At 39.9% G+C, this 26,479-nt stretch overlaps 1 protein-coding gene and 1 long non-coding RNA gene across 2 annotated transcripts in view; one reads left to right on the forward strand and one right to left on the reverse strand.

Annotated features, from left to right (window-relative positions):
• ipo7 (importin 7) overlaps nucleotides 1-15,093 on the reverse strand; it is a 55,314-nt gene extending 40,221 nt beyond the window's left edge. Inside the window, exons 1-3 of the mRNA XM_069900264.1 lie at nucleotides 14,747-15,093; nucleotides 10,430-10,511; nucleotides 216-369 (exon numbers count right to left, since the gene is read on the reverse strand). Coding sequence (XP_069756365.1) covers nucleotides 216-369; nucleotides 10,430-10,511; nucleotides 14,747-14,830 — 320 coding nt within the window. The 5' untranslated portion in view covers nucleotides 14,831-15,093. The remainder of the gene's footprint in view (nucleotides 1-215; nucleotides 370-10,429; nucleotides 10,512-14,746) is intronic.
• Nucleotides 14,034-15,753, forward strand: LOC138744327 (uncharacterized). Its single transcript, XR_011345447.1, has 2 exons — nucleotides 14,034-14,128; nucleotides 14,381-15,753. It is a non-coding gene; the product is annotated as an uncharacterized lncRNA (long non-coding RNA).
• The last annotated feature ends 10,726 nt before the right edge of the window (nucleotides 15,754-26,479 follow it).

Here is a 26,479-nt window from a genome sequence, read left to right on the forward strand (position 1 = left end):
GATATGTGAGCATGTAGAGTATAGGGGGCCACTGGGTCCGACAGTGTTTCCTGTGTGTTTATTAAAGTTGCCTGTGATTGTAACACTTGTGTCCAGACTCATCCCTCTGTGAACCCACCGAACGTGATACTCTTCCAAACACACAAATTCTCATTGAAAGCAGACACAAATTTTATATATGCCTGCGGCAAATAAACATTTTAAAATTGACAAACCTTATCAACTCTGGTGACTGAATTATAGCTTCTATAATATTCTCACGGATGAACTGTTGATCTTCCTCTGGTATAGTGAACGATGGCGCATCACTTGAAGCAGCTTCACGCTCAGCCCAGAATTGTGTAATAGTATTTTTCAAGTAAATTACACCTAGAGAATTAATACATTTGAAATTACATCACATCAGCTACCAAATGGATTATGATTTCTTATTCTTGAAGTGGAGTCAATGATCTTGGAAATTACTCATGTGGTACTAAATATCTGCATTTGATTAAAGAGAGCAGCAACTTGATCTTTGTAAAGAGCTCTCAAAATTACAAATGAATCAACCAAAATCACATAAGAAAAGGAAGATGCTAAAAATTCAATGAGGCGTGCACAGAATATTTAACATGTACACCACTTGAGTGCATAACAAGATTAATGCTACAAGTTCCTCTGTAAAATAGCTAGATCTATTGATCAGAGTGGTGACTGAGGATCCTCAGGAACACTCCCCCGCTAATCATGGCAAGGACCTCTACATTCACCAAAGAAAGCAATCCAACCATCCAAATTTATATGACCAGGTCTCAAGTGGGCCCTGAACCCAAAACACAAAAGTAGCTGAAACTCCAGTTGATTTCAGGAGCTTAACAAGATACATGTTCACAAAATAATTGATTTAAAATTATTTTATGCTAAATTTTGATATTTGTCATTTTCACTCTTAGAGAATTATTTCAAAACTGGTTTAATTTAAATGAATATGCTCTATCTCAGCAGTGTCTAGAAATCATCCAAGTTCAATGTTTATTTCAATCCTGAACCTCGGTCTCATTTTAAAGGAAAACTTTGGGAGTATGGCACAAGAATTTCCTGGCTTTTACAATGTGGTTTCTATCAGCTGCTCCCTCATTTAAACCACATTTTATGACTCCCTTCCAATCTAATATCCAGTCCCTTGTACTACATGCCAGTCCTCTGTAAAGCAAACATTTAGAACCTGCAACGACTCAAGAGTATTGAAATCTACAAGTAAAATACATTTAGTCTTTGATACCAATAATGATAAAAAACCCATCCTCCCATAGTCATACAGAACTTTAATTGGCTCCTCAGCCCAACATGACCATGCACCCCTCCCCCCCCCATCCCATTTGCCTATCTTCTTAGCTAGGCTTACTTTGCCATCTTAGTTTGAATTTCTGACCATCTCCCTTGTCATCTACATGATCAAAGCTTGCCATTATCTTGCATATTTATACTGTCACCCTTCAGCATCCTTCACTGGAGAAAAAAAATGTCCAGTCTATTCATCTCTCCCCACAACTTAGTCCTCCAACCCAGGCTTCACCCAAGCCCAAGTACAGAAAAATGAAGCTAGTCGCTCTTTCTTTTTCAATCTGATACTCTGGAAGGAAAAATTACAGAACATTTACACCATTGTTAACAGGAATAAATCTAAGTATTCCTTGACAGATGATGCCACTTTGATAAAAACAAAATGCTGGAAGAAACTCAGCAGGTAACAACATCCATAGGAAGTCAAAAACAATCAATGTTTCCTGCCCCCTCCCCCATGGCCCTTTGGCAGGAATGTGGAAAAACAGATAGACGCTTGAATAAAAAGGTGAGGGAGAGGAGGAAGAGCACAGGTCAACAGGGAAGTAGTAATAGGAGAACATAGGTGAGAGGGTGAAGAAGGGTAGGTCTCCAATGAGAGAAGGGAAGTGGGTGAGGACCTGGTGGAGACAGGTGTAGTGAAAATGAGAGAGCAGTGCGGGGGAGGATTAACAGAAACCGGAGAAGTCATTAATCTCATCCAGTTGGAGACTGATACAAGACATTCTTCCAATTTGCAGTTGGCCTCCAATTTTAAAGAACTGAAAACAACTTCAAACCCTTAATTTATGTAATGATTAATATGAACTAATTGCTCAAAGAACAAAACAACAGCAAGAGTTTCTACAATCAAATAATAAAAATTTTAAATAAAACAATGGGAACAATTATTTAGGAGTCAGCATTTCATTTCTCAGGATTTATTGCTTTTAAATGTGATGAGTCACCCATTCAAGGCAATCCCAGGAATGCTTCGGAGTCAGGATTTCCAGCGATTGGATCCATTAACAAATGTGTGTAGTTTGAAAGTGTTCCTGTTTTAGCCATTCTTGGTGATTGACTAGTGATTTTCAGAATGCTGGAGTCACTCTAGTGCCTTTGTAGATGGTACATATTTCAGAAACAAGTACAGTCCTGAATAACAACTATGATCACTTTATCTTCAAGAACCTGAAACTGTTTTTTTTTCCCCCAAGCTTATTGTCATCTGATTGCACAAGTACAACCCAATGAAAGAGCATTCTCCAGTCCTCAGTGCAAAACGCACAACCAGATTATAACATACAAAGAAATATTGTTTCATGAACACGAGTGTCTCAGATGGTTAATGTGAGCAGTCCCTTTGGTCATTCAGCATTCTTACTGGGAAGAAGCTATTCCCCATCATGGCTGTACTGGCTCTGATATTCCTGTATCTCTTTCCCGACAGGAGCAACTGAAAGATGCTGTGTGCAGGGTGGAGGAGGTCCTCAATAATTTTGTGCGCTCTCTTCAGACGGTCCTAGTAGATCACATCAATTGGGGGTGGGGAGGGAGACCCAAGTAATCCTCTCTGCCATACTTGGGTCCTGTGGATTGACCTCTGATTCATTTCTCTGTAGCAACCATATCACATCATGATGTAGCTGGCCAGGATGCTCTTGATAGTGCTCCGACAGATGTTGAGATAATGATGGCCAGTTGCCTTGCCTGCCTCAATCTTCTCAGGAGGTACAGTCATGCCTTTCGGACAAGTGAGGAGATGTGTGTCCGTGATAGGTTACTAGTTAAGTGAGCTCCAAGGAACTTTGTGCTCCACTACAGAGTTGTTATGTGTAGTGGAGCACAATCATCATCTTCATCTTGTCCAGTCCAGGCTGTTATTCTCGCACCACATCAGAAGATCTTTCACCTCTTCTCTCGTGCGACTCATCGTTGTTGCTGAGGAGGCCAACTACTGTTGTGTCATCTGCAAACTTGATGACACTGTTGGAGCTGGAACTGGCGATGCAGTCATGAGCCAGAAGTGCGAACAGGAGCAGTATGAGCACACAGTCCTGAGGTGCGCCAGTGCTAGCACAATGGTGCTCAACATTCTACGATTGACCCAGTCAGACTGTGGTCTTTCCATTAGGAAGTCCAGAATCCAGTTGCAGAGGGGGTGTTGAGTCCCAACGAGGACAGCTTCTCCACCAGGCTCTGGGGAATGATTGTATTAAATGGTGAGTTGATGAACAATAGCCTGGCATAGAAGTCACTTTGCAGGTGGATCAGAATGGAGTGAAGGGACAAGGAAATAGCATCATCAGTGGGACAGTTTCTGCTACAGGTACACAATCCTTTATCTGGAACCCTTGGGAGACAGTGTGTCCCGAATTTTGGATTTTTCTGAATTTTGGAAAGCCAGATTTAAACCCCCTTCCAGTCGCGCTGTCATTTCCCCCCCACCCACCTCCCTCCCGGCTGACTAGTGCTGCCAGTCTCCCCCCCTTCGCCCACCCGACTCGCACTGCCAGTCTCTCACCCCTCACCCACCCGACTCACGCTGCCTGTCTCCCCCACCTCACCCGCCCGACTTGTGCTGCCGATCTCTCCCCCTTGCCCACCCGACTTACCCCCAAGTCTGTAGATGCTGTGATTGCAGTTAAAAACACAGAAATGCTGGAAGAACTCAGACGGACTTACAGCATCCATAGATATATTGTTGATGTTTCAGGCCTGAGCCATTCTTCAAGGAATAATCACAGGAAGGCATCAGAATAAAGAGTGACAGCTGGATTAGTCAAGACCAACAAAAGGTGCTAATTGGATATGATCAGAGGAAAGGTGAGAATTAATTTTGGTTCTGTGAAATGAGACAGGGAAAAGGGAAGAGAGAGAGATGGGGAATGGCAACAGGGGAAGAAGTCGTGGGGGAGGGGGTGGGTTTAAACATAAGCCAGATAAGTCTGTGTTAATGCCATCCAGTTGGAGGGTGCCCAGATAGAAGATGAGGTGTTGGAACCTCCAATTTGTGGGTGGCCTCACTCTGGCAGTGCATAAGACCATGGAAAGACATTTCAGCAAGGGAATGGGACAGGGAATTGAAATGGGTGGCCACTGGGAGATCCACACTATTGCAGCAGAGCTGAGGTACTCAACAAAGCAATCTCCCAGTCTACACCCAGTCTCTCCAAAGTAGAGACCACAACAGGAGCTCCGGATACAGGGTAATGGAGGATATGCAGGTGAGGGCCAAGTTGATGATGGTAGAGATATCCAATCACTATTTCCCCTTAAAGGCCTCAAAGCCCTTTGTTCTTTCTGGACAAAAGACCCATTCAGTCCCCTTCCAGCTGGCAAAACTTGTTCTCACCCTGAATAACCTCCTTGGACTCATCCCACTTTCTCCAGGTCAAAGGGGTAGCCGTGGGGCCCTGGTATGCTTGCCTTTTTGTTGGCTACTTGGAGCAATCATGCTACAAGCCAGCACAGACAAGGCACAGACAAGGCCCCTTAACTCTTACTCTGCTACATCAATGACTAATTTGGTACTACCTCATGCACTCACGATGAGCTCATTGATTTCATCCATTTTGCTGCCAACAACCACCCTAGCTCAGCAACATTCTCTCTTTTCTTGATCTCTGTCCTTATTCTCATCTCAGGAGACAAACTCTCGACAGACATCATCTACAAACCCAACTCCCACAGCTACCTTGACTACACCTCTTCACACCCTGTCCCCCACAAGGATTCCATTCCCTTCTCTCAATTACTCCATAGCATTTGCTCCCAGGACAAGGTTTCCATGCCAGATCTTCAGAGATGTATGCCTTCTTCAAACAACGTGGCTTTCCTTTAGCCTCCCTATCCTCCATTACCCGCACATCTACCCAGGATCCTTCCACCCCCACATGCATAAAGGACAGGATTCCCCTTGTCTTCACCTACCACCCCACCAGCCTCTGTGCCCATCACATCTTCCTCTGTCATCTACTATATGATCCCACCACTGGACATATATTCCCTTCTCCACATTTAACATTGTTTTTTTTCCATCAAATTGGATAACCTTTTTCACATGCCACAGTCTCACATATCTATTAATAAAGATTGATTAACTGGCCCCAAGCACCAATCCTAATGACCTCCACCCATCACAGCCTGTCAATCTGAGAACAATTCACTTATTATCCTTCTTTTCTTTTAGGCGAATAACAATTCTTAGTCCTCGTCAATTCCTCATACTAGGCAACAGGAGGGCCACAAATATGACCACTGGACTCTTACAAATAGTTTCCCAGCCCTAATACATTCCTCAGCCTGGCAACTGCAAGATCAAATTGTCCAACCACACCCAGTGTCTTAAGTGATCCCAAATGAATTTCTAATTACACACCTGCTCTATCATTACGATTGAATTATTGAAGAAGCATAGCGTAATTTGCCTACTTTCCCTACCTCATCTTCTAAAATCTCATTTGTGCTTTTGTTTATTCCATACTCAAGTCTGGACAGATCGGGGGAAAAAAAGCCAAAATAGATTGCATTCTACACACACACCAAGATCCATTTATCCAGATGCCACTGAATTTCACATTTTGCCAATTTGGTCACACTTTAATTTAAAAGTTATCCTTGCTTCCTTATCCCTCCATGATTTCACCATTCATATTCTAACCTAGACAACATCAAGATTTGCACCCTTGCATATCCCAAATTTGTCCCAGCACTAATGTGCTCATAGCTGTGCCTGAGCTGTAATTTCTTAATATTTTCTTCTTCAGGAAAGGACATGAAACCTTTTATTAACAAGCTTTTCTTCATCTATCTGAATATTTGAGATGACTGTCAAATGTTGTTGGAAACACACTCCTGCAACATACCTTGGGATATTTTACAACTATAAAGGGTTCTTGATTCACCAGTCTCAAAATCGGGAGTTAGTGCATCAATGCAAGTGAGAGTAAACAAATAAATTTACTGTACAATTGAAGCAGCTAGTACTCCTGAGACCCTGGGTACCTCTGAGATGCAACTGTAACCATTTAAGAAAGACAAATCCAATTGTGTTGACTTCAGAAGTCATGTTGCTCACATAGGGAGCTAAGACCATCCCCAACAATGTCGGAACAGCCACAAACCTGTTCCTTCTATTCGAGGTACAGTGGACATAATTCTCCTGATGGGACAATTCCAAGAAAATTGCAGATACCATCACCTAGCTTCATTCAAGCTCAAAGCCTTTGTTTCCATCAACAGGAAGGAACTGGAACTGACTGTATATATTTGAAAAGGAAAAAGTATGTATCATGGTTAATGTGGTTTATGGTGTGGAAAAAAAACTGGAAGGAACTGCAGAATAACCCCCTTTACCTGGGACACTGACAGAAATGTATCTCCATCTTAAGATTACTCTCCTTGGCGCAAGGTTATATTCTTCTATCTGCTGTTCCATTGCAACACACAACCCTTGGGCAATAAAGGCTCAAAACTTTGGTAATCACAGACCACTTGCCATACCTTGAAAACCACCTCTTGGCAAGGGAGCAAACATGTGCAAAATTTAATACCTTCAGGGGACCAACACAGCCTATGGTTCACTGAAGGAAAGGATATTTGAAAATCAAATCTTCAGACATGGCACAAAAGTCAGTTTGTTGGACAGAAGTACCAGTGCTCTCCACACACTTCTGAGGCACTAAAACTGCAGCACAATGGAAAAAAAATTCCTCTGCTTTATCAACAATAAATCTCCAAATTAATTAAGCAAATTTGCACCAGTGTCTTATTCCAGGGTGATATCCCTGGCATCAAAAACCCCAAATGTACTTAGTCAGCACCACCGAGCAGACCTTTTTTTTTGCTGCATACTCCAGAAGTTGAGACCACATTCCAAACTCAGTCATGGAAAGAGATTACTGGGTGAAGAGGAAATGATTCCTGGATATGCTCAAAGCCTCCTCAAAGAACCACAATAGCCTCAATAACTCTGAAGAGAAGGAGCATTTTGGATCGTAGAGAATTTTTAAGCTATGCAGTTCCTGTATTGGGAATGGACCCCCATAGAAGTTAACCCCCTAATCAATGAAAGGTTCCACGTTTCCCACATTGGTTTCCTCAGAACCCACAATGAAAGCATCAGCTTCATTCAGAGACTGCTAAAGAAGACTGCCACATGAAAATTTATGGGGCAATAAAGTAGATACAACTCAAACAAATTAATATTTCCCAATTTCCATTCACAATGACATATTACAAAAACTTCTGAACTGCTGCATCAAACCTGGCTTAGCAGGAGCCAGCGGTCATTTTAGTGTAAAATTAATAGTTCACATAAACCCATATCTAATTTCCTGTCCATACACATTCTATACACCCAGTTTTATGTTAATTGCACCAACATTGGTCAAACCATGCCACCCTAATCTGAAGGTGTACTTCTGATTTCAGAAACTTCAAACACTAGCTCTAGCGGGTGATTATTAATGCCTCTGCATCTTTATATGAAAATGGCATGACTTAACCAAAATTGAAGTCTATACCCAAAATGCAATTACACATTTAATATAACTTGTAGATCTTCACCAATGATTCTAAAAAACAAAAAAGTAATTGATGATTCCAATTTTGCTTACAATTCTGTCCAGATTGTAACTTTCATGTAAATTAATGGAACATTGAAGATGCTTTTTACTATATTCAGCATCCACAGATACAGAACACTGAAACTGTAATGGCAATGCTATTCTTTACCAAGCTGCTGGCTAACCAGTTAAATTGAGAGCACCACAAAATTTCCACAAGAAAACACCTTTAGAATAATATCCCTGAAACAATAAGAAAGCTCTCTTTCTTTCATAGACATATTTGCATTTTCTCCCACTTCTGTTATGCTTACGCTCCCTTTTATTTCCCCCCACGCCTCCAACATGCAATGCTTTCTTTGGAAAGCCCAAAGAAGCACTCTTTAAATTGAATTGAACCATTTATTGATACATAAACCAAAATACAGTGAGAAGCTATCCAGGCACAGTATAACACACCGTGTAAAAATAAAACAAAAGGTGCATATAGTGTTACAAAAGTGCATGTATAGTGTTGAAGACAAAAGTACAGCTAACATTACAAGACATCATCTTTTACTAACGAAAGGACTTTCAAGAGTTTAACAGAAGAACAATCCTTCAATCTCAAAGTATGCACTTTCAAACTCATGTATCCTCCGCCAAGCAGCAGTAGAGAGAAGAAAGTGTGATTAGTGTGGGATTTCCTTTAACATGTTGGCTACTTTTCCATGGCACTAGAAGGTGAAGGTAGAATTGATGAAGGAGAAACTGATTTGTGTAATTGCTCAGTTACATTTTCTGAAACTTAAATTTAAATCTTGTATGGTTATCATTCTACATGGTTATCAACTTCAAGTCCTAATACTTTATATATTTTTTTGAAGCAAATATACTTCAAATCTATTTTTAAAAAGCAGATGCAGAAAGTCAGAGAATAAGAAGTTTAAAATTAACCTTATGAATAACAGAAAACTAGATTTTATTGTGGATTAAAGAATAAAACAAACAACAGGGAAAAAAGGACAAAATTATATTTAAAATGTTTAAATAGCTATAACTTATGCAATTTAATAGATGAAGCAGCACTTTACACTCAACCTAATGAAATCTGTACTTCTGTTTATTCCAACAGACCCAATATATGGGCATTCAGTCAAGTTTGTGCCAGCATCCAAGGAGCAATCCATTTAGTCCCATTCCCCTTCTGTCATGCATACTATCAATTAATCTTCGATTATTCTAGCCACTAACCTATGCTAACTTACAATATCCATGTGGAATTCAGGAGAAAACCAGAGCACCTGGGAGTAACCCATGTGGCAAATGTTTTTACAGTGTGAGAGACAAACCACAAATTGATTTTTTTAAATTAGTAGTCCAATACTGCTAAGTATTCAATTGTAATGTACAAAGAGTTGAAGCCAAACTAGTAAGAAAACGTCCTTCAGTAAACAATTTCTTCTATATTTAACCTTAACTGGAAAGCCATAATCTTCTGATGGAACTACGCTTCATATTTTTGTCAACAATTTTTAAACTTGTACATGTTTAAGAAAAAAGGCACCTCAAAATATTTCCCCCTCAAAAATAGACACTAACCCAAGAAGTTGACTGAAAGGGCATCTGAAAAGGTGGATGAAGATAAATTCATGAAGGGATGGGTGACTTAGTTTATGTTTGGCAATGGAAAATGATTCTCTCTAGACCAGGGGTGTCAAACTCAAATTCATAGAGGGCCAAAATTAAAAACTTGGACTAAGTCATGGTCCAAACTAAATATTTATTGAAAATTTTCAACAACATCTGCATGTTTTCTCTTCTTTCAACATATGCAATGTTAAACTTTTTCTTATTAAAATAAATGTTTAATAATAGTTTTGGTTAAACTCTTTCCAGAAGAAGCATTAACAAATGAGAAATAAAATATTCAATAAATAATATTTCTCTATAGCCTTTAAGCTCCTTTTAAATGTATTTTTTTTCACAAGCCAACAAGTCAAAAAAATAACAACTTGCTTCAATGACAAACAGGTTTGTCTTTTAAAATGATGAACATATAGTCTGCCTCCCACTTGTCTTGAAAGGTCCTGTTTTCTGTCTTTGGTTTGGCCATTTTTCGTAAGGGGTTTATTACATGTGAGTTAGGCGACAGGTCGCAGATACTAATAAAAGTAGAGAGGAGGTGGGGGCGATTAGCGGCCTGACGGGCCAGCACCAATGCATTTGCAAAGCATTCTGGGATTTGTAGTATTAGCTGTGCATGCACTATACTGGCGCAGCGGACAGCGGGCCAGCTCTAATACATATTTGATATGACTTGCGGGCCAAATGTAATTATATCACGGGCCAAATTTGGCCCGCGGGCCTGAGTTTGACATGTGTGCTCTTGACACTCAACTGGTCTCGTTTTGAAATCTCCAATGCCAAACCCACTATTTTATTGCTCCAAATTATTTTGTTTCTGACTGTAACCTGATGTAACAAGCAGAACAAACAGACAGACAACAAAGTGTAATATTGAACATCCAATTTTGATCTTCAGGATCCTCTGTACTGGACAGTTAATCACATACCTGCTTGCCTCACAGGCAAATCCAGTTGATCTGACATTGTGATTTGAAGCAACGTTGATACAAAGGTAATGGCTTTGTTCGCCTGTAATATGCAAAAATATAATTATTAAACCATCTAATTACAGGTATGTGCCACTTAACTTCCATTCAAGCAATATCCGACTTCATATGCAGTATGTCTGTTGTCCCACAAGGTTATGATAGAGTTCAGAAATCCTGATCAGAGAATGGGATGTAGCGGATGAAACACGTGTATCTCATATCTTTTGTATACAAAGGGTTATGTATGCAGGTATTGTACTTTCTATCTATCATGTCTCGCAAACACAGCAAACCAGTGCCAGTGATAGCAGCAGCAAGAGGCAAAGGAGAAATATTGATTTGGAAGTGAAACAAAAGGTAGTAACACAAAAGTTTAGGCATATCACACTCGACAATCACGACGGTCCTCAAAAACAAAGAAAAATTTTTCCAAGCTGTGCAAGGATCGGCTCCACTAAAATCTACAAGGCTAATGAAAATACGAGGGATCTATATCAGATATGGAAAAGTTGCTAATGACGTGGATTGAGGAACAAACACAAAAGCAAGTCCCTCTCAGCATGTTAAGGTAAAAAATTTATTCCAGATGTTTAAAGAAAAAGCAGGACCAAACTGATATATGGAGTTCAGTGCTGGCTCTGGGTGGTTCAGGTGCTTCAAACGTTTTTTGCTGCATGATGTGAAAGCGAGTGCGAATGCTGATACAAAGGCAGCAGAAGAAATTGTTGAAACCTTAGATAAACTAATTACCCCAGCAAATTTTTAATATGGACAAAACCTCCTTATTCTGGAAGCAAATGCCTGAAAAGACCTTCGCCCATAAGGAGGCCAAGTCAATGCCAGGCTTTAAAGTTTTTAAAGACAGAATGACAGTGTTGTTAGGAGGCAATGTTGCTGGCTACGAGTTAAAGCCATTTCTTAGTTGGCATAGTGAAAACCCCAGTGCTTTCAAGAACATTAACAAACACACCTTACCGGTTTAATGCACGAGTATTAAAAAGTCCCGGATGGCACAAGTGCTTTTAAAAATGGAGAAGTACTGCTTGGAAGAAGGCATACCATTCAAGATTTTGCTACTTGTAGCCAATGCTCCAGGACATCCCCCTTTTATTGGTGACCTCCACCCCAACATCAAAATGGTGTTCTCCCCACCAAACACTACCTCTTTAATCCAGCCAATGGACGAAGGGGGTATTGCAGTATCTACGGCCTACTACCCAAGGAGGACCTTTGCTCAGGCTGTTGCTGCAACTGATGACACTGGCAAGACACTGATGCTGTTCTGGAAGAGTATAACATTTTCCACAGCATAAAGAACTTTGTTTGGGCCTGAGATGAATGACAAAGAAAAAAAATACTGAAGCACTGTGCATGATTTAAGGGATTTGAAAAAGATGAAGAGATTGCAAGGATTACTAAAGCTGTTGTCGACATGGTCAACAACAACTTGAATATAGATGATGAGGACATTGAAGAACTCCTAGAGATGGTTCTGAGGAACTAACAAATGAAGAGTTGCTAGAGCAAGAGTGAATAGCTGAAGAAAAGCCAAGGGAAAAGGAAACTGCAGAAGGAGAAGAACAGGTACAGAAGAGTTATGGGGTTAGCCAAATTCTTTGCAGATCATAACAGCTTGCTGAAGAAATGGACACACATTGAACACTTTTCAACGATAGAGAGGAATGCTCATGCAGTATTATATATGGAGAAATTTATGAAGAAAAAGAAAACTAGGCAAACAACATTGGACATATTCCTGAAGAAGCCAGCACCTCCCCAAGAAGAGCCTCAGCCAGGTCCTTTAGACATTACAGAGTGACAGTTCATCAATGGAGGTTATTTGACCTGAAACTCTTCCAGTGGAACACTATAAGGAGGTTGAGAACAGTGATGTGGATGATAAAAAAGTTTAAAAAGCAAAACAAATTAAAAAGTTTAATTTAGCACAAGTTCAGTATCCCATATAACTTTCCTAAGTACAGTATATATGGTGTTTGCATATCGATCATATCGCATAATGTCCAATTTCACAGAACGTATCGTGGACGATAAGCACCACAATACCAATGTAATACTTTCCCCCAGAATGAGATTAATAATTGCCAAACTAACTTTGTGCAAAACACTTTCTTTCACACCAATTTTAACTAAAAATGAATCTGGAAGTGCTGAAAGAAACATGCAATCATCTACCAATTCAAGTTCCTGATTACTCTTACTGGATTGATGCGCTCCTGCATTTAAAAATAATCCTCAGGAATTATCAGTTGCCACATTTCAAAATTTCTTCCTCCCAAAATTACAATTCAAGTATGGTAACAACAACCAGATGTGTCAAATGGCTAATAGCAATTAAGAGGTTAATAGTGGAGGTACAACAAATTTTACTCATCAGTGGACATTGGTTAATTTCAAATATTTCTGATGGGTATGTTTTATTGCAGGAATTATGGAACAACTGAAAGGTACAGTGTCAACAGTGGTCATTGCAATTATAATCTTGTTTGAAAAATGCTAATTTAGCACAAACCAATTCTGTAGCAGTCTATTTAAAATGAAAAATCAAAAATAGAAGATACTGGAAACAGTATAAAACATCTCTGCAGATAAGTTAACATTCTAAGTGCAGATTATTATTATTATTTTTTTTTTTAAATCAGCCCCAAAACAGAATAAGCAGGTATCTTAAAACAGTTTAGAAGTTAAAGAGGGCATAGATGTGTGGCTTTCTGAATATATGGATGGGAAAAGCAGAAAACCCAAAAGTGGTGTTGTGATCAACACAGATTTTGGAATAAACAGTCAAAATTTAAGGTTACCCAAGCATGGCTGAGCTGAACTCTAATCCCTAATATATTTCTATTAAAAACAAGAGAAGCATGAGGAAATTTAACTTCCTCATGTGGTTAAAAGTAGCCTGCTCTTTCAATCTGACTGCAATGCCCAACATTTAATGTCCAGTACCGAATTTTACTGTTAACATAATTAATTAAAAGTAGAATATAGCTTTCACTGAGGGACTACAGTAAATTTACAACATTATGTTGGTTAATTCTTTTCTTAGCAAGATATGAACTAGTCATTTGTGATCAGCATATTATTTTTTGCCTCCTTTACACAAGACACTCCAGAATAGTTTATAAAGTACCGAATAGTTAAGAGATTAACTCAATGTTTTTTCTGCTGTCTACAGACATTATCTGCCAAATAATTCCTGTTTTACTTCTCATTTGTAAACGTTTTATACTGGGATCATGGTTCTGCCTCTTTGGCTAACTTTAATTAGATTATCAGGGTGGATCATCATGGTCAAAGATCACATTCACTTCTGTGGTTTGGAGGTGTAGCATGGTTCATCTGACAGACTTAAAAAATTAAAATATTCCAAAGGATTAGAATTTTTTTTTTTTAAAAATGAAGTATCCATCTGGAGGAAAACAATAATTATCCTTGAGGACGTGTTGGACCCGATACAATTTCAATAAATTCCAATGCACGTTGTCATAACGTCATAGGTTAACAAAGGGCACGCGTTGCACTTCCCCAGCACTGCTCGATGATTTAATCAGCTCTAACATACCAACCCTACCAGACAGGGAGCATCATCAGGCAAAAAACTGCGTTTGGTCAAAAATAAGACTTGCACGAGAAGGGGTGGTGAGAATTCATACAATTTTAATGATTCACGTCTGATCACAAAGTGACACTTTCTTATTTTGTCACCACTCTTAAAACCCCGGCCAACTCTTGCTCTCAGCGTTATTTAACAGGGATAACCTAAAGTGCAATCTGGGGTCGACGAAGAAGTAAAATTTGACAGAGGAAGTTAAAGGACGATAAACAAGAGATGAAAATAAATATAAACACGTGGCTAAAAGCTGTTTAAGTATCCACGATGTTGTTTTACAGACAAGGACGGTTGTGGTGCTGGGGCTCAGGGACGAATGCTGTGACCGAACTGAACCCCATCGTCCACTGGATGCACGAACCAGAAAACTTCCCGTCATTTGCCTGGAGGACAAGCCCGAAATGACCCCGTTTCACTCGCATTCTATTTATTACCGAGAAAATTAATCGGCAACTAAAGAATCTCCGAGAGCATTGAAAGCGACGTGGGCGCGGAAGCCCGTCTTCCGCCCTGGACCAGCTCCTGGGCCCATGCGGGACGCGGCGCCGGGGCCTGCTCGCTCGCTCGGTCCCAAGCCTTGATTTTGCCCCGAGCGCCCGCCGCCACCTGCCAACCACCGGAGCCTGGGCTTTCATCCGTTTCCTCACCTCGTTCAGCTGGCGCTCGGCCGCCTCCCTCAGCGCAGGGTCCATGGTCCCCCTCAGGGCCTCGATAATGTTATTCGGATCCATGGGAAGTTTCTCTGCGGCACTCTCAAGGAAAATCGAGCCGAGTTTTTTTTAAAGGTTGCGGCCTCACCCCTTCCCTTTTTTTAAAGGAGATGAGAGAAGCAGTGGCCTTGCTGGCTGCTGCTACGTCGGCCTCTTCACCAGCGGCCCACCGATGCGCACATGGAAGCTGCGCTTCAACAGCCGCCGGCGCCAAAGGAAAGTGTCGCGCGTCGAGGCCGGATACATGGGCGCGAGACGGCCCGTCAACAGCCGGCCAACCCACTCACTGCCTTCCGCTTCCGCCAGCGGCAACCCTCCCCGGCTTCAGCAGTGGCCATGAGGGAAATGTAGTTCGCGCAGTGGCCGGATGATGACGTCGACGTCGCCGCCGCCCCCCACCCGCCCCGGTCCGAGCCAGGGCGAACAGAAAAAGGGATGTTCCTGCGGAAGTCGTTGGCGGGCTGCGGCGTGCACTCCCTTTTCACCCACCATCCGTCTGTCTCAGCATTGAGACGGTGAAGGAACTGCCCGGCGTTTCCGAGCCAGGGGCACGTGACCCTTCGAGAGGTGATCCCTGTTCACGGGTTTAACTTTCGGTGTTGGAGGTTAAAAGTGTGCAGTGTATGTTTGGTCTTCCATCCATTCTTGATGTGTGGTGGAGACACGGAATCTTTAGGGTAATGAAGTGGGCTGCATGCACTGGATGGTGTCAGCATTTCCACAGTGTTTGGAGTTACACGATTGGGAACCTACTTCAGTGTTACAAGGACCGAAAAAACTTAGCGTCTCCAGAGTTGAGTAATTCTTGTAAAGACTCCCCGTTTTCTGACCTGCTCTTGTAACCATTGGGTTGATGTAGTTCATTCAATTGAATATCTACTCAGTAATGATTCCAGGATGTTAATGGTGTGGTACTCAAGTCATGGTAAAGCCATTGGCTGCAACTGGTGGTGATTGTCTTTACAATTTTGTAGTGTGAACATTACTTAACATTCAGGTTTCGGCTGAGAAATGGCATCTTAGTTTTACACCATGCACACATTGAATGCCTAATGCACACATGTCAAACTCAGGCCTGCAGGCCAAATTTGGCCCATGATATAATTATATTTGGCCCGCAAGATCATATCAAATGTGTATTAGAGCTGGCCCGCTGGCTGCCGTGCTAGTATAGTGCATGCACAGCTAATACTACAAATCCCAGAACGCTTTGCAAATGCGTTGGCGCCTGCCCGTCAGCCCGCTAATCGCCCCTACCTCCTCTCTTTACTTTCATTAGCATCTGCGACCTGTCGCCCAACTCACACGTAATAAACCCCTTACGAAAAATGACAGAAAACAGGACCTTTCAAGACAAGTGGGAGGCAGACTATATGTTCATCATTTTAAAAGACAAACCTGTTTGTCTTGTGTGTGGAGCCAGCGTGTCTGTAGTTAAAGAATATAACATACGAGACACTATGAAAAGAAACACCAGGACAGGTATAAGGATCTGAACGAGAAACAAAAGCTCCAGAAGGTGGAGGGGATGAAAAGAAGTCTGGTTTTACAGCAAACTTTATTTTATATTTTATTTCTCATTTGTTAATGCTTCTTCTGGAAAGAGTTTAACCAAAACTATTATGAAACATTTATTTTAATAAGAAAAAGTTTAACATTACATATGTTGAACATGCAGATGTTGTTGAAATTTTTCAAATAATATTTAGTTTGGCCCACGACTTAGTCCAAGTTTTTAATTTTGGCCCTCTGTGAATTTGAGTTTGACACCCCTGGCCTAATGTATGGTTGTTCAATCATAAACCAGTATTCTCACTTCTGAAATTTAAGATGGAAGAATCATTGAATAATCAGAGATGGTTTGGTTGAAGACACCACCATTCAGAATTACAGCAATGGTGTGAACCTTTCAAGATATCACTCAGTCAATCTTTGTTGCCTACTATTACCCTTTCCTGAAAACCTGTTGACCAATCAAATTTTATTTTCTAGCTATCTGTCTTTTCACCATTTAAAATGAATAGCAGGGGGGTCGTGGCAAGGTGGCATAGAGGACAGACGTGCGGTCCTAATCCTCCCCAGCCAGTTTTTTAAACAACCGTTTTTAAACTTTAAGTACACAATTGTTTTATTTTTATCTCTAAGAACATTATCTGTTCATAATGGCGGCTAATATTAAAAAGACTCAATTACAGAAAAAAACTACTTTTTAAAAGTGCTGAAGAATTGAGGCCAACCTGTCCAGTTGGAACCATGGAGTCATTGTCTGGAACCTCCAACCCACAGAGAACTCCAGCTAGGTTAAGTATTATGCCGGCACCGGTCATGTCTCCACAAGATGGCGCCAGCTTGTTGATGAGTTCAGCCGATGTTGGCCCATGCGTTCACAATGTCGAGCGCACGGATGACCCAACTGAGAAGAGAGCCCTCGAGTCCGTGCTGCTGTCGGGGGAGCCGAGGATGCGCAGGATGGCCCCTGGTCTTGCCAGGCATGTGCGGTACCTCTAGGGTCCGCGATCTGCTGGAGCGTGTGTGGTCTGTGGAGGGGGGGGTGGGCTGAACAGCGGCGTCCCGATGTGGTCGGGGTGCCACAGTTGGGTGTGTAGACTCGCAGCCGCACAGGAAAAGGCCCAACAGTAGTGCAACAAGAAGACTTGCCTATGATGGCCAGTTCACAGAAACAATTGGAGGAGGAGTTTGCAGAAGGTAGACTTCAAGATGTGTCACTGGAATCTGGACTGGACTCTATTTTTAATGTCCTGGAAGGGATTGCCTATCATATGGATAACATATTTCAACAAATGACTCAAGTGACAACTAAAATCTCTAATATGTCTGAAGATATGTCTACACTTAAGAGGGATGTCAATAAGTGCCTTACATCAGTGGATGTAGTACAAGAAATTTTTTTTAAAAATTGAGACAGCTTTTTCTGAATGTAAAGAGCAAGTCGTACGTAATAAGGGCAAAATAGAGAAAATGGAAGATTCATTTGTGGATTGGGGAATCCAGAAGAGAGATTCATTGAAAAAAATTGATTCTTTGGAAAATCAAAGTCGGAGAAATAATGTAAAAAAATTGTGGGTCTTCCAGAGGATATTGAAGGATCTCATCCAATAAAAAATGTTAAGAACTGGATCCCCGAGATGCTGGATAAAGAGTTTTTTTTTCGGGAGGTTTAGTATTGGAGAGGGCACATAGAGCATTACAGAAAAAAATGTTACCGGGACAACCACCACGTGCAGTTTTAATTCAGTGGCTGAATAATCAAGATAGAGAAATGATTTTGCGGTTGGCGGTACAGAAGGCGAGACAAAGTCAAGCTCCAATGATGAGTCAGAACAATAGTTTTTTTTAATGCAGATTTGAGTCAAGAAATTATTAGGCGTCGACGGGAGTTTAATTCGGCTAAAGATGTGTTGTGGCGGAAAAGATATAAATTTGCTTTCTGATACCCTGCTGTGTTGAAGGTCTTCTATGGTAATTATCAATCTCAATTTTTTGAGAATGATCATGATGCATTTGTTTTTGCCAATTCATTACCGGATTTACGTGGCCAGGGAAGAGTTTCGCCATCATCGCCTAAAAGAAGGGCCAATGGAAATGGAAAGAAGGAGGTTTTGATACACAGTCTTATTGACATTGCAGATCCGAACCAGTCATTGGGAATGGAGTTGTTGGACTGAATATTTTTATAATATTGAATTGTATCATTATATATATATATTGTATTTCTGGCTGGGGTGGGTGGATGGCACTGAATTCTTTGATAGTCATCTGCCACTGGTGGGGTTCACCACACCCAGTTTTTTTTAGGGCATTACTACCTTTGGGTGGGTTTTTTTTCTTTTTTTGAGGAACTAATTATATTCCTTATATAAACTTTCTTTATAATATTAGGGGAGGGAGAGTGGATTTTGTTTATTAGTGGGAGAGTGATTTTTTTTAAATTAAGTGATTATATTGTTAGTTTGTTAAGATGTCTAGTTTGAAATTTGCAACTTTTAATGTTCAGGGATTAAATAATCCAATTAAGCGAAAGCGAGTTTTAGCTTATATTAGGAAAATGAAAATTTATATTGCTTTTTTACAAGAAACACATTTGACTGAAAAAGAGCATTTGAAATTGAAAAGAGCTTGGGTTGGTCATGTCTTTTCTTCATTTAACTCTAAGGCAAAGGGTGTAGTGATTTTAGTTCATAAGAATTTATCTTTTGAGTTACATTCTATGGACGGGAATGCTGGGAGGATTTTGAAAGTGGATTGTAAAATCTTTAACAAACTTTGGACTTTACTTAATATCTATGCACCTAATGTGGATGATGAGTGTTTTATCTCAGATACTTTTTTGTTATTAAGTCAAGGCAATGAAAATATTTTAGTTGGGAGGGGGGGATTTCAACTGTGTTTTCAATCCTTTGATGGATAAATCCCCAAAATGTATAAGGAAATCAAAGATGGCGATACAAATTAGGGGTTTAATTAAAGATTTAAATTTAGAAGTTATTTGGAGAAGGGTTAATCCTACAGAGAAAGATTTTTCTTTTCATACTTCTCGACATGATTCCTTTTCTAGAATAGATTTTTTTTTTAATATCGGCACACTTACAAGGAAAGGTATTGGAGATGAGTATAAGAGTAGAGTTATATCAGATCATTCCTTATTGTCTTTTTTAATGAAAGTTCAGAGGTAATACGTTCATCCTATAGATGGAGATTTAATACAATGTTGTTGATAAAACCTGAGTTTGTTACTTTTGTTAAGGAACAGATTGTTTTTTTTTTAACCAAAAATGCTAATTCATTTAAAAGTTGTTTTGTGTTATGGGATGCGTTAAAAGCCTATTTAAGAGGGCAAATAATTCTTCTTCTTTCTTCTTTGGCTTGGCTTCACGGACGAAGATTTATGGAGGGGTATGTCCACGTCTGCTGCAGGTTCGTTGGTGACTGACAAGTCCGATGCGGGACAGGCAGGCACGGTTGCAAGGGAAAATTGGTTGGTGGGGTTAGGTGTTGGCTTTTTCCTCCTTTGTCTTTTGTCAGTGAGGTGGGCTCTGAGGTACTACTAAAGTTAAGAAAGGTTATATAGCTGAAAGTCTTAAATTAGAGAAGGAAGTTGATGAACTGGAGAAGGAATTTCAGAAGAAAGTGACAGAAGATCAGAAAATAGCTTTAACTAAATTGAAACTGCGATATAATACATTACAGACTTATCAATTTGAATGTTTAATTAATCGATCTAAGCAAACATGAGTTGGGTGAGAGGGCACATAAAGTATATGCATGGCAGTTAAAGAAGGAACAGACTTCACGGGTTATTAATGCTGTTACCTATAAACCTCAGGAAATTAATGACCAGTTTTATTCATTTTATTAAAAAATTAAATACTTCTGAGGGGAGACAGGACAATGGATCTATTGATTCTTTTTTATCTACACTAACATCAGCATTAGAAGAAGAGAATATTATAGATGTGGAAGCTCAGTTTACAGATTTAGAAATTAAGACAGCTATGTTGGAAATGCCTAATGACAAGTCACCAAGTGATGACGGGTTCTCGGTGGAATTTTATAAAGTTTTCTATGAAGATTTATCTTCGGTGTTTGGGGAGGTATTACAACAAGTGACTGAACATTACGAGTTACCAGAATCTTGTTCTAGTGCTCTAATTACTGTAATTCCAAAGAAAGATAGAGATCCATAAAAGGTGTCTTCATATAGACCTATTTCTTTACTGAATGTGGATTGTAAAATAATAGCTAAAATGTGAGCAAATCAACTTGCTAAATATTTACCTAAATTGATACATGTAGACCAAACAGGTTTTATTTAAAATGGACATACTTCAGATAATACTCTACAATGCATATCGACAGCAACCCAACCAGCCAATGGTTGTTGCACTTGATGCAGTAAAAGCTTTTGATAGGGTCGAATGGGATTTTTTATTTAAAGTTTTGGAGAAGTTTAAATTTTGGTCTTTTTTTATTGGTTGGGTTAAAGTTTTATATACAAACCCGACTGCTAGGGTGGTGACAAATGGTCAAGTTTCATCGTTGTTTAAATTGACACGTTCTACCCGACAAGGTTGTCCATTGTTGCCAGCCCTGTTTGCATTGCCTATTGAACTGTTAGCTCAATTAATAAGGCAAAATGAACATATACAAGGGATAAGAGTTATGGTTGAAGAGTATAAGATTAATTTGTTTGCAGATGATGTTTTGATATATTTAACAAACCCAGAACAATCTTTGCCACATTTACGGGAATGTTTATTACAGTATAGAACATTATCTGGATATAAAGTTAATTGGGATAAAAGCAAAATTTTACCGGTTGGTGAAGGAGATTATTCAGTATATAAAAATGTTATTAATTTGAAATGGTTGTATAAAATTAAATATTTAGGAATAATTGTGAATTCTGAGTATCAATCTTTATATAAATTAAATTATGTTCCATATAACCATATAACAATTACAGTACGGAAACAGGCCATCTTGGCCCCTCTAGTCCACACCGATTTATGTGAAACTCCACTAATTCCACCGACCTGCTCCCTGCCCATAACTCTCCTACCCCCTCACATCCATGTACTCATCCAACCTCCTCTTAAATGACAAAACTGACCCTGCTGCAACCACCTTCTTCTGGAAGGTTATTCCACTCAGCCACCCCTCACGTTACTTCTAAAGTTTTGCCCCCTAACCCTTAACTCATGACCCCTTGCTCCAATCGCCCACCCTCAAGGGGAAAGAGCCTATTCACATCTACTCTGTCTATCCCCCTCATAATTTTAAATACCTCTATCCATTATTGAAAAAAATCAAAGCAGACTTAATTAAGTGGAAGGATCTTTTGTTAACTTTAATTGGTCGGGTTAATTGTATTAAGATGAATATCTTTCCTCGTATTCAATATTTGTTTCAATCAATACCATGTTTTCTCACAAATAACTTTTTTCAGGATTTAAATAAAGTCACTAGGGAATTTTTAAGGAAAGGTAAATTAATGTGGGTAGCATTAAGTAAACTTACTTGGAAGTATGCATTAGATGGGTTACAATTACCTCATTTTCAGAACTATTATGAAGCAGCCCAGTTCAAATTTATTAGTGGTTTTATGGATTTGGATCAGCCTCCAAGTTGGGCTAAAGTTGAGATGGCATGTATTTCTGAAATTGCAAAGCATCAATTTATATTTTGGTGGAATATAAATTTGTTATGGGAGTATAATATGCCGATATTAAAACATTTATTGACATTATGGACAAAAAAAAATAAGACTATAGGATCAAAAGGTAAATTGTCTATTTTAACGCCATTATATAATAATCAGCTGATTCCTTTTTCAATATTTAATAATCATTTAAAGAGTTGGGATTCTAAGGGTATAAAAACATTCCAGGATTGCTTTGTAGAAAGACTTTCTTTTAATTATTTGAAAGAACGTTTTGATATTGCGGAAAATTCTTTAATTATTATCAAATTTGATCTTTGGTGAAAAATGTGTATGGTAGAGATATGATTTTACCTGTATTGTCGGAATTCGAGTCTTTGATTTCTTCTGTACCAAAAAAGGGCTATATTTCTGTTACGTATCAAGTATTACAAGATAATATGGATAAGCCGGAATGGGAGATATCTAAACTTAAATGGGAAAATGACTTAACTTTTGTTTATCCTGAAGAATATTGGACGGATATGTGTCATGATAGTGTTACTCGATTGACTAATGTATGGTATGGAATGGTTAATTATAATTTTTTACATGTTATATTTAACTCCTGAGAAATTGAAAAAATATGGTTTCAGTAATTCGGATTCCTGTTTTAGATGTGGTACATGTGTTGGAACATTTTTACATGCTGTTTGGTCCTGTGTGTATGTACAACTGTTTTGGGAAGAAATTAAGCTAATTTTGGAAAAATAGTATGAGTTTAAATTACCATTAGATCCATCTATTTTATAATGGGTTATATGATTCCTTTAAGGGGATTGGGGTTGGATAAATTTCAAATTGCATTTGTATATTTAGCATTGTCCATAGCTCGAAAATGTGTAGCAAGTACATGGAAAGATTAACGTAATGCAATGGCATAATGAATGTTCTGCATGATAATTATTTTTTTTGTTAATAAGTGGTTACCATATTTGGAGTATATGAATTTAGCTGTACCTTGATCTATTATATTTTTAGTTTCTGTTTATATATTTTTGGCTCTCCTTAAGAGAGCTGGCTGAAGGGGTGGGAGGGTGTGTGGGGATTTAACTTTGATTTTTTTAAATTTTGTTTTTCTTTATTATTAATTTTTTCCTACAAAAGTGTTGTTATTGATTGTATCTTGTATTATTACTAATGATTTTTCAAATAAAAAAAAAAATGAATAGCAGCATCTTCCTGTGAACTAGCATCACCAGAGGCTCAATACCCATGGTCGACCACAACCGACGGAGGCCAAGAGAGAGTATCACGTTCAGCAGGTGCTCCCCCTTCTCATTACACTTCCAGTTTAGATTTACTGTTTACATTTTCATTTGCATCTTTCCAGAGTTTAGCAGATCAGTAATGAAGTTTAAGAAGTTTGCAATAAGTGACTGAATAAAAATAGTAAATAGTAATGAAGAGAAAGAAAAATTACAATCACTCAGGCTCTAGGGTACTGAGCAAATTGATGGAGCTGAAAGCTGACGAGCCTCCAAGTCCTGGTGGACATAAGAGCCACACATCTCAGGAATGGGCTCTTTGGCATACCATGCACATGCTGACCATCAATTACCTCTATACGAATCCCATTTATTAAAGGTTGGACCAACATATACAATTCAGGAGAACATCAGTAGGTTAGTCTACATCCATGGCAGGCAAAAGATTATTTCAGGTCAAAAACTTTCATCAGGAAAGGTGCATTACTCCAGTGATCCAGTATCTGCAGTCTCTCTCATTTACTGAGGCAGTTGGTCTGTTGTCTTCTATCTCTTGGTAGTTTCACTGCTTGTTAAGGTGTTACTGAAATGCTGGGAAAAATCTCTGCCTACAAAAACAACTCAAACAATTAGCAGGAGGTAATTCCAGATTCCTACCTCTGGATTGGGGGAAAAATTCCTTTGAATCTCCTCTGAATCCCTTTCCCTTCACCCTATATGTCATGATAATGAATATGTATGAGATGTACCGGAAGTCACGTGGTATGAGAGAGAGATAAGAACACAAGCAGGAGAACAAAGGAAACGGGAAAATAAAGCCACTGAGAAGTTTACCTGATAAAACTTGTGTTTAATGTTTCCTTAACTTCACATTTCGGGCCACAAATGTGACATTGGCGACGAGGATGAAAGAAGCTTGAAGAAAATTAAAGACTAAACAAGATTACAGACAACTTCAAGGTGATAAGAATTTTCTCTGTGACTCAGTACTTTTGGGGCTGGAATATTTCCTCATGGCTGGTGCAAACTGTGACTTTCTAACACATAGTGGAATTGCTCATTTTGACCCAACGGGTGATGCAAGCACTGTAAGTGTGAAGTGGAAGGCATGGCTGGAAGAATTTGAATCCTACGCCGACAGTCGTGGCCTATTTCTAGATACCGGTACGGTTGAACAAAAAGCGCAGAGAAGGGCGTTACTTCTTTTCACTGCAGGACCCGCAGTTCGGGAAACATTTAAGACACTTTTGAATACTGGAAGAAAGGATGAGTACCGGAAAGCGGTAGATGCATTAAATGCACACTATGTAGTGACACCGAATGCTACATTTCAACGCCATTTGTTTCGGAGAACGAGACAAGAAGATGGCCAGACAATTGCTCAGTACGTGGCGAGACTACGCCAGCTAGCTGTTGGATGCAATTACATGCCAGCTTATTTGGACAACCAATTATTGGATCAAGTCGTACAGCACTGCAGATAAGATAAACTCAGAAGACGTCTACTGGAAAGAGGGAGCGAGTTGGAACTCACCGATGCTTTAACCATTGCTGCTCCATTAGAGGCTGTTGAAGGGCAATTTCATACCATGACCCTGAAAGACAACTCAAGCCAGCAAATTAAGAGGCTCTCACATCGCCATAACCAGCCAAGATATACGTCGACACAGGAGGTGGAGTGTTATCGATGTGGAAACCGAGGTCACTTTGGAAAAGACCCATATTGCCCGGCCAAAGGCAAAGTTTGCAGAAAGTGTGGAGGTAAGGACCACTTTGCAAAGAAGTGCAAAAGCAAGTCCAATGCAGACCAGAAGAGGAAGAGTACAACTTCCAAAGGCAAAGCCTGGGGGAAAGGAAAGTATCCTGGAAAGAAAGATACCATTCGCCAGATAGACGGTGACGATGATGATACCCAGGAGGAACAGAGTTGTTACCAATTTACGTTGAATGATATACGTCATGAGAAGGTCCCAGTGATCATTGGTGGAGTGACAGTGCAGGTCATTGTAGACTCAGGCAGTGACAGTAATGTGATTGATCGACATTTATGGGAGAAGTTGAAAAGGAAAAAGATCATCTGTACCTCAAAGAAGTGTTCCAAGAAACTGTATCCATACACAGCAACCAAGCCATTGCAGACCATTGGATGTTTTACTGCAACTGTTGAAGCTGGAGATAAGTACACTGAAGCAGAGTTTATGGTCATAGAAGAGAGGGGAGAACCATTGCTGAGTAGAAGCACAGTGCAAGACCTGGCAATACTTCATATTGGAGCTTGTGTCAATTCAATTCAGTCATACGAGGATATGAAACAAGAATTCCCCGCAGTCTTCCAAGGAGTAGGAAAGCTGAAAGGTCGACAATTGAAGCTAGCGGTAGATGAAACGGTCAAACCCAAGGCACAACCAATGCGCCGAACTCCATTTGGACTTCGTGGGAAAGTTGAAGCCAAAATTAAAGAATTGATGGAACAAGACATTATAGAACCGGTGGAACATTCGACACAATGGGCCAGTCCCGTAGTGATTGTGCCCAAACCAAAGGGTGACATAAGACTATGTGTTGACATGAGAATGGCCAATGAAGCTATAATTAGAGAACAACACCCTATACCAACAGTGGAGGAAATACTTCAAGAACTAACTACCAGCAAGGTATTCTCAAAAATTGATCTGAAATGGGGCTATCATCAATTAGAGCTGGATCCAGGTTCCCGAGATGTAACAACATTTGTGACTCACTGTGGATTGTATCGTTACAAGAGACTATCATTTGGAATTAATGCAGCTTCGGAGATCTACCAGTATGAAATCCATCGAGTGATTCAAGGCATTCCTGGAGTTGCCAACATTTCTGACGACATCATAGTTCATGCACCAACGAAGGAAGAGCATGACAAACGGTTGAGGCATGTACTATCTAGACTACAGGAGGCAGGCCTTACCGTGAATGGAAACAAGTGCCAGTTCGGTGTGTCAGAAATGGACTTCATGGGACACAGACTTACACGGGAAGGACTAAACCCTGCAGAGGCCAAGGTGAAAGCTATTGCAGAGGCACGTGCACCTCAGAACGCAACAGAGGTGAGGAGTTTCCTGGGATTGGTCAATTTTTGTGCAAAGTTCATTCCTAATTTCGCTACAGTGGCAGAACCACTAAGGAAACTAACCAGGAAAGGTGTACCATTTCATTTTGGATCTGAGCAGAAGAAAGCGTTAACAGCGCTGAAGCAAAGCCAAACAG

Source organism: Narcine bancroftii, chromosome 1, assembly GCF_036971445.1.
Source record: "Narcine bancroftii isolate sNarBan1 chromosome 1, sNarBan1.hap1, whole genome shotgun sequence".
Lineage (NCBI taxonomy): Eukaryota > Metazoa > Chordata > Chondrichthyes > Torpediniformes > Narcinidae > Narcine > Narcine bancroftii.